Here is a 9,253-nt window from a genome sequence, read left to right as displayed (position 1 = left end):
CCTCATCAAATTCCCAGCATCTCTTAGTTCCTTAGAAGAAATTGCTTTGAAGCCTGTGTATTTCTACAAACACAAATATTATAGACCAAAAAGCAGGGACACAAATTTTTTGGCTTGTTTTTTAAACTGATCAGTTGTTACAGCTTTTGGGTTCATAAAAAAATCTATATTATGGAGAAAAAAGAAACATTGTGTACAACTAAAGAATGACAGCTTCATGCACAAAGATGCTGATCACATTCACAGCACCTACGGGTTGTCAGAGCTGCTGTGGGGCTCAGTGTATTGGGGACATGGAATCCATCATGTCCATGGAATCAATCATTAGCGTAAGAGCCTTTAGTGCTAAATGTTACAGTTCCCACAAACTAGCCACTAATGCATCATGCTCTAGTGCTAAATACTGTAAACTGAGACACTAAGCGGGCTAAGCAGAATAGAGAAATCACAGAGCATCTCTTGTAAAAGAACTGATTAAGAAACAAGTCATAAATTGAGATTACTGTGACTTTGAACTACTTAAGGAATTTACTAACACGAAAAAACAGAGCTAACAGCTTAGCTTGTCAGTGCTTGATTTTCTACCAGATTGAGGGAGAATCTTCTAATTGGTCTCTCCCACAACGTTTTATGTTCACTTACCTTATCAGAAGACAAGATGCAGAGGGTCCAGCAGATACTAAATTTGTTGGATGTAATCTGATAGATTTGTTTCATTACTTTGGTTATTACCAGCAGCTGTTTGAGAGACCTCCGTCTGAAACTTTGATCAGATGACATCAACTTGCTCATTTTATTTCTTGTAGAAAACACTTCAGAAAATATTTTCAACTCTGACTCCATCCAGCTATGTTGGTCTGGTTTTAATGATACTGAATTCAGGAGCTTTAAAAAAAAATTCTGTTGTTTTTTTACTCTGAATTTTATCAGACACCAACAATCACATCTGTGTGGCAAATCAGCAAAGGTTCTTTATTGAGAAAAATGCAAGTTTAATACAGATATTATTTAAATTACAAAAAAGAAGTTTTAAAAATCAGTTCTCCAGGATACCCAAATTAATTGAAGGTGGAGCCTCAGTGAAGCAAATAAAGTCTCAGATCATCTATCTCTCATTTTAAAGCAAGTCATAAAAATAGTCCAGGCCTTGTCCCAGTTCCCAGATGGATATTCCAGTGCCCAATTCTTTCGCAAGCTCTAAGCGCAACTGGATGGACTAAGACAAAGACAAATAAAGCAATTACATCATAGATATTAGACACTCCATACTGCCATGACTTCATGCCATTATCAGACCTTTTAAAAACATCTATCCTTGAAGCAAGTACTGAAAAGCCTAGTCTGTATTTCAAATACTCTCTGGTTAGCAAGCAATCATTCAGTAAGAGACAGTTAATCGTACCAGTTAATTCAATGACCTAATAAAAGATCACCAGCTAAACTGACAAAATGCCACAGAAATAAATCAGATTTATGAACTATGCAAAGGACTATTCTAATTTAGGCTATCATTTCACAATGCACAGAAATTCTAACTCTTCCCAAAAATGTCTCAGGGGTAAAATAAAACTTTATCACTAAAGACAATCAGAACAACTTGTCAAATACCATCAAGATCTCTTGCCTACCCTTGCCTTTTCCCAGGACAGAGTCACAATTTACATTAATACAGTTCTCTTTTAAAGAGATTCTTGGAGATAATATTGAAAAGTATCTCTATTTGAGCTCCAAACATTGAGTTAGAGTTAGTTTAGCCATTTGTTTTACAAGGGAAGCAATGCCACAATTCATGTTCTGCATTTTTTTTCCAGTTCAAACAAGAAAAATAATTATTTTTCAACCTTTTTGCTTTCAGGTTTTCTTACTTTGAAGTGCAGCACTGCAATGTTTAAACTACTTACACTAGGGATGTGTTTAAAACTAATTTTCATGGAAAACAGAATAAAGTATCAAGGCATCTTTAACAGATCCACTGGGCCTGGTGTTCATTACTGCTTTTAACTAATCTTGAACAAGCTAATTTTGAGCAACCTTCCAGCGATTACACCATTAATAAGAGTAAGAAACACATTTATCATGGGGTAACAAAATTCAGTGTTTCCCAAACATCTTGATCATCATCACATGAACAATTCTTTGACTTGCCCCAGCATACAAATCTCAAAATATTTAAGTACAAGCCTGCTGAAAATGGAACCATGCATTTACCAGCCACTACAGCTGAGTATCTGATAGGGAAGAAATAGTGAAAGGAATGCACAGGAGTGAGTGATCTTAACCTGGTCGGTACTGACAAGGGTAGGGTGAAATCCTTCCACAAGGCCAAAGAGAACGTAGCATAACAGCATGCAGCACAATCTATCTTTTTGCTGGTATGTTCACAATGAAACTTTCTAACACTGTAAGAGAGGTACTACTAGGAAGAACATAGTTAGACATGGTAATTAATATCCCACATGTAATGGTACTTCCACCAAATTAGATTGATGAGGGGAAATATCATTGTACTAATGGTTTTTAAGATAACAATCCTGTTCAGGAAAACAGTGACTTAGATCATTTCACACTAGTTCATCCATAAAAAAATGTCTCTGTTCTCTGTAAATATTATATAGTTTCACTACAGAAGCAATTCTCTTCCAATAGGAAAAGCCAGCAGCAGCTTAACATACTGCCTTTAGTTTAATTTGAGAAAATCTAATTTCCTAGGAACTAAGGCTGCAAGTGACCATTTTATCCTGTATTCTGGTATATTGCAGACTATTGTGTAGACAGAAATTGTATGTCCTGCCAAAGGACTGTAAGGCCAAATGCCTAAGTTTTCAAAACACTGAAATATATTCCACAGAAAGAGAACTGAAGAAAACCTGGTGATGAACGCTGATAGGGAGAATCAGGCCCCTGTTACAGAGAAAGGCAAAAGTTCTCCAAGCTTTCAGCTAACCTGATGAGAAGGAAAATTTCTTTGGTCTCTTGTCTGACAATCTGTTAACAATGTGTCTGACAGATCCTCTCACAGCACTGGATTTTCCTATTGTGTCTTATCTCTAGACATGGTTTACCTTCAGAGATCCCAAAACCCCATGGTGCATTAGAAAGAAAAAACAACTTTCTTGTACAGGCACCTGAAGCTTTGAATCATAACAATTTACATAACATTTAGATAAGGGCAAACTTCTTTCACAAAAGCTTCAGCTCAGTTCAACATTTCCTGAAATGTCTCAATAACACAACAAGTCAAGTAAACATTTCTGTCCTCTTACAGCCCTCTGATGTGAAAAACTGACACCTACCTTCAGTGTTGGGTAGAAAACCGCATGTTTTCCTCCTTTATTTCTGTAAAACAGGAAAACCAAATAGTCACAATAGCTTTGATAGATTCCAATAGCATTTTAAACTAAAGTTAGAATTCAAAACCAGTTTTATTCCTTTCTACTAAAAGGAAACAAACTCGGTGCTGAAAAAAACTGCCAACTTTATTTTGAAAAAATTATTATTAGTAAAATTAAGATAGGCTAGTATGTTTAGCACATGAGCATTAATACATACTTATCAAAGACAGAGACTACTTGCCATTTAGTAGCTCATATCTTTGATATTTCTTACCAGTGTTCATTCCACTCTGGAAGCTGAGACACTGTTTCTGTGAAATCAGACACTTTTGCTATCAATTACCATTCATTCAGTACTTGCACTCTGGCTACTCTGTCTCCTGATGGCAGGGTACAGCCAAAATCTTCTCTATTTCTCTTCCTTTTCTACATCCTTTTCTCTTAGATAAGAACTTCTACTCCTGTCCCTTTTCTACATACGTGCAAATATCACAGAACATAAATCCAAAAAGCTACTGGGAGAAGGTACACAACATATCTAAAAGTCAAGTATGTAACTGTGTCACTGTCCTGCAGGTATTGCTTGTAGGTAAATTTGTCAGAAAGATTCTCCTGTCATGATTCAGATGAAAGTCCCAAAGTACTTTATGCATAACACTTCATCCAAGAAGTGGTTACAACAAAATACAATACAGGCAGTCAGACAAGATACTTATTTACCCATACTAGTGGCCTTTAAGGACAACAAGTCTTAAAGGAGGTGAAAGAGGCTTTTGATGCTGTCCCACATGATATATTCACAGGCAAGCCCAGAAAGTGCAGGCTTGACAAGTAGGCGGTGAGGTGGATTGAGAAGTGTCTGAAAGGCAGATCCCAGAGGGCTGTGATCACTGGCACAGTCTAGTTGGAGACCTGTCACTAGTGGTACCCCCCAAGTTTAGATAGTGGGTCCAGTATTGTTTAACTTACTCATCAAGGACATGGGTGAAGGGGCAGATGCATTTTCAGCAAGTTCCCTGATGACACAAAGCTGGGAGGAGCGGCTGATACTCCGGAGTGCTGTGCAGCCCTTCAGGAGGACCTTGATAGGCTGGAGAGGTGGGCACAGGAGAACCCTCTGAAATTCAACAAAGGCAAATGCATCTGGGGAGAAACAGCCCCATGCACCAATACAGGCTGGGGAAAGCAGCTCTGTGGTGAAGGATCTGGAGGTCCTGGTGGGCAACAAGCTGTCCAAGAGCCAGCAGTGTGCTCTTGTGGCCAAGAAGGCCAATGGTATCCCAGGGTGCATTAGGAACTGCATTGCCAGCAAGCTGAGGGAGGTGATCCTGCCCCTCTAATCAGCCCTGCTGAGCCCCTGGGGTGCTGTGTCCAGTCTGAGCTTCCCAGGCAAGAGAGATACAGAGCTCTTGGAGTGGGTCTAGTGGAGGGCAACAAAGAGGACAGGAGACTGCAGCATCTCACTTGTGAAGAAAGGCTGAAGGACCTGGGCCTATTCAGCCTTGAGAAGACTGAGATGGGACCTTATCAATGTCTATAAGTTTCTGAAGGGAGGGTGTCAAGAACATGGAGCCAGGCTCTTCTTGGTGGTGCTGAGCAATAGAATGAGAGACCTCTTGGAACACAGGAAGTTCTACCTGAACATGAGGAAGAACTTCTTTACTGTGAGGGTGACAGAGCACTGACACAGGTTGCCCAGATAGGTTGTGGAATCTCCTTCCCTGGAGATATTCAATAGCTGTCTGGACACAATCCTGAGTAATGTGCTTTAGAGCTTGAGTAGGAAGGTTGGACTAAATGACCTCCAGTGGTCGCTTCCAAGCTTAACCATTCTGAGATTCTGTGATTTTATGAACAGGATTTTATTGAAAATAGAGGATCCAAGAAGACATCTCACAAGAGAGATGGTCTGATACCATATCATAGTAAACACACTGAGATATTTTGTTGCAACTGGATGACAAAATTGTCAGATAGTAAAAGAGAGTTGTGTCTACTAAATGCTCATCTGAAAAAGATGAAGACATTTGGTTTTCAGATGCAAACTGTGAAAGGTTTCTCTGATTCCCTGAACTACTAGCTTTTCAGTTAAATTAAATGCTAGTTGTATAAAATATAGAGACAGGGCAAGCTATATTGGACACAAAAACCGAGTCTGCATTTTAAACCCCTAATAATGAGAAGGATGAGCTACAAGTCATCTCACAGCACCACTTTACCAGTTAGGGAAGGAGGAAATACAGAGTGCATGGGCAGACCAAGCAGGAATTGCTCCTAAAATCTCACAACTTACAAAAATGAATACTTGCCTGTGCACTCGGACAAGCACTTAGAGAGAGCAGATTTCTGCAACTATTTGTAATAGACAGTCTCTGTCTGCTACATGAAATCATTTAGTTGTGCTTTTTCTTAAAAGATTCATGATTTCATTTCTTAGCCACTGCAGACATGCAAGATTTCCAGGTGAGATGCTTCACCAGTGAAGCCTATTTCAGGCCTGGCTCCCATCCCTGTCCAATGTAACTGAACCTTCGTAAACAGAAGTGGTAACTGAGAAAGAGTTCCCTTAAATAACCCTCCCCTGGAGCCAGCTGAACCACTGCAGAATCACTGAGCCACTCAGCTGCCTGCCAAGCACAAGTGAAGTTTAGAGTGATTTTCAGACATAGTGTGCTTTATGCATATTCCTCCAGGAAGCCCACACACAAGAACCTCCACAGATTGGCTTTCAAAGGCAAATGATGTCATATTAGTGACAAGCTATCCCTTTCCCACAAGTTCATTTTGCAAGGGGCTATATAAGAAATGTGATTCAGACATGAATCCCAGAAGCATGCCATTCAGAGAGAGCTCTCAGATTTACTCTTCTGAGAGCAAGTTTTCATCCAGGACTTGTAGTGTCTCCAATTGGATTGTGCATTAGAGATCAGTAAAACAGAGCTTCTGATTTATTCCTCTTTAGCGAACAAAAAACTTGTAATTGTTTGCTACAAAGTAATTTTGCAACAGGATACCAAATAATTAAATATGAAGGAATACAGATCCCAGTCCTTTCATACAAAAACAGAAAACAAATTAAAACGCTGCTGAACAAACAGATTTTTTTTAAATTTTTTTTTCTGATAGGAAGTACAAGTTGCTGAGAAGTCAAAAGAAAATTACAGGCTCAGAGAAACCTTGAAAATTAAACTAAAAACATAAAAATAGAACATTTTTTACGGTTTGGGGTTATTTTTACATTTAAAAATATTTAAAACAAGAAAGTATTTTGGAAATAACAAAGTAGTTCTGATTTCTTTTTCCTAAAGCAGCCTAAAATATGTTTTACTCTACTTTTCAAGTGGTGTGTCTTCACATTAACAATACATTGAGTAATATACAAGACACAGCTTTGCAAAAGTAGTAGGATTTGTTTGCATCACTTCAGTATATTTTTGTATATTTGCATAAAAATAGCAAATTATCAGAGAATTAATAAAATGTTCGGGGGGGGGGGGTGTTAAATCTATTTTAAAGGGATTCTTCCTAGATCAGGAATCCTCTTGTCATTCCATTATGAAAAAGGGAGGACAAAGAAAGTTATAATCTTTAATGCTCTCAGTCCTTCTAAAAATTTTATCTGGGAGTCAATTTTATTCCTATTACATTTCTCTATGGTCTATTCCATTTAGTGGAAGTTTGTTGCTTGAACAATCTTATCAGCAGGACTTGTAAAACCAGGCTCTTGTAGCACAGATTTTTCTCAGAACTATTTTTGGCCAAGTTATTGGTAATCACCCAACAGCTCACAGTACTAATCTCAGAGGCTCTGATTAACTGAGACTCAACAGGTAACTTTGATGGATAACTTCTAGAGATGTGACTCATCAGACTTGTCTTCCAAAGTTTGTTTTAGTTTATTTCATTAATCCTTCTCTGATTTTCTTCTCTTTTCTGAAGCACTCTTTTACGCTGCAGTTCAGTGTTGACATACAGATCACAAACAGCAGAATTTCCATTTGTTCAGTTCAGTTCACTGTGTGGTACCCAAAAATATTTGCAGAATGGTAAGTTAATAAATGTAACTCACTTTTTATATTCAAAGTAGTGTTCAGCAATTTGTTCATCCCAGATAATTTTTGGTTTGTGTTCCTTCAAGGTTTCAATGTACCTGCAAATTAAAAACATAGATACGGAATTAATTTTTCTAAGAAGCAGTTATGAAATTAAATTGCAGAAATTTCTGAAAATGCAGTTTTACCATGTTTAGATGCTGAACACTGTATCAAAAATATCTCCTTGTTGACAACCTTATTTCCTTAACCATTTTACAATTTTCCATGTTCACATAATTAGGCTTTTTTTTTTTTCTAAAGCATTGTATATAAGTATCTGAAAGGATGGTGTCAGGAGGATGGAGCCAGGCTCTTTTCAGCGGTGTCAAGCAGTAGGAAAAGAGGCAATGGGCAGAAACTGATGCACAGAAGTTCCACCTGAATATGAGGAAGAACACTGTGTGACTACGCACTGGAATAGATTTCCCAGAGAGGTTGTGGAGTCTCCTTCCCCAGAGATGTTCAAAAGCTGTCTGGACACAAACCTCAGTAACGTGGTCCAGGGGACCCTGCTTGAGCAGGGAGGTTGGACCAGACGACCTTCAGTGGTCCCTTAACCATTCCATGATTGTGTGTGATTCTGTGAATTAATTAATGTTCATCAATTGCAAATCTATAAGGGCACATGAAGGCAGTGCTTCAGTATTTCTGCAGCCTGAAACCCATATGCCAAAGCACAGCAACTGAAGTCATCTCTAGGCTGTGCATAGTTGTGTCCTCTAAGGCTAATCAATGCAATTCTTAATCATAAGCTACCATGTAGTTTATGTCATTAGAAAAGTTCTTCTATCAAAGGGGCTTAGCTAATCTTCTAAAAATGAAATTGTCAAGGAAAAGTCACTGCTAAGTATCTCTGCATAAGAATTTTCTCCACCACTGATTTCTTGGCATTATTCTCTTGCACAAACATTTTGAACATGGAATGGCCTACCTCACTTGACACAGTGAGAATAGAGTACTACTTGTACCCAAAAAACTGCTTGGGGAACTGGTTTGGAATAGCTAGTGTGGAATAGCTAGGATGCTGTAAATTTATGTTCTTGGTTAACTCACAGTATCACCTCAGTGCAGAGACAGTGTCTCCTTGTGTCTGTGTTTCTGACTGGAAAACAGAAACAAAGCTTCTGCCTGCCACATGTAAGAGGACCAGAAGATGGCAAGCTACTGCCAGTGATAGAAGCCACGTGGGTGTCACACAAATAAGAGATGTATTTTTCCCCTGTTTCTTCTACATCTTTTTAACCTGCATCTTTAGCCATCCATTTTTGAAAAATCTGTCAAAACCATCTCTCTCACAATAGGTCTCATTCTTGTAATAATTTCTCTGCTTATGACAGGAATTGGATGGAGAAATTTCTTTCAAATCATCTAAATAAGAAATTTCCCTCTCCTATGTCAAAGACATTTATAACCAATTTCTATCAGCCACTATCCTGACTGCATCAGTGCTGAAATTCTACCTCACTAATATACATCAAAAAACAGCAACAGTTTGCATTTCCCAGTTTGTAAAAGATTTCTTCTCTTATTTGGTCTTATTCTAGATGCAATTAAAACATTCAGCATTGCCAGGAATATCTTCTCCCTTCAGCTGTGGCTTGCTTATTCAAATATTGGCAAATATATTGGCAAATTGTTGCCTACTGCTAGTGGTTTTAGAGAAGGTTTTCATTTTGTATTTACATCAAATGAACCCAAGCCAGACATGCTATTTACCCATCTACATAAGCAAACGTATGGAAGCAACTATTGCACTCTTCCTCTCACACACATGCCCTGGAACAATGGACCTTTTCAAATAGTGCAAGTTAAACCTTGGAACCTGCC

The 9,253-nt window shown here is 38.4% G+C and overlaps 1 protein-coding gene across 5 annotated transcripts in view; it reads right to left on the bottom strand.

Annotated features, from left to right (window-relative positions):
* Positions 1–947: 947 nt before the first annotated feature.
* Positions 948–9,253, bottom strand: part of CHID1 (chitinase domain containing 1) — a 101,704-nt gene continuing 93,398 nt past the window's right edge. For all 5 annotated transcript variants that reach the window (XM_032691989.1, XM_032691987.1, XM_032691988.1 and 2 more), the window contains 3 exons: positions 7,402–7,482; positions 3,294–3,336; positions 948–1,216 (listed from right to left, as the gene is read on the bottom strand). In XM_032691989.1, the coding sequence (XP_032547880.1) occupies positions 1,118–1,216; positions 3,294–3,336; positions 7,402–7,482 (223 nt within the window). In that variant the 3' untranslated portion in view covers positions 948–1,117. The remainder of the gene's footprint in view (positions 1,217–3,293; positions 3,337–7,401; positions 7,483–9,253) is intronic.

This window comes from Chiroxiphia lanceolata, chromosome 6 (genome assembly GCF_009829145.1).
Source record: "Chiroxiphia lanceolata isolate bChiLan1 chromosome 6, bChiLan1.pri, whole genome shotgun sequence".
In the NCBI taxonomy this organism is placed as follows: domain Eukaryota; kingdom Metazoa; phylum Chordata; class Aves; order Passeriformes; family Pipridae; genus Chiroxiphia; species Chiroxiphia lanceolata.
This window is presented reverse-complemented; position numbering and strand designations above follow the sequence as displayed.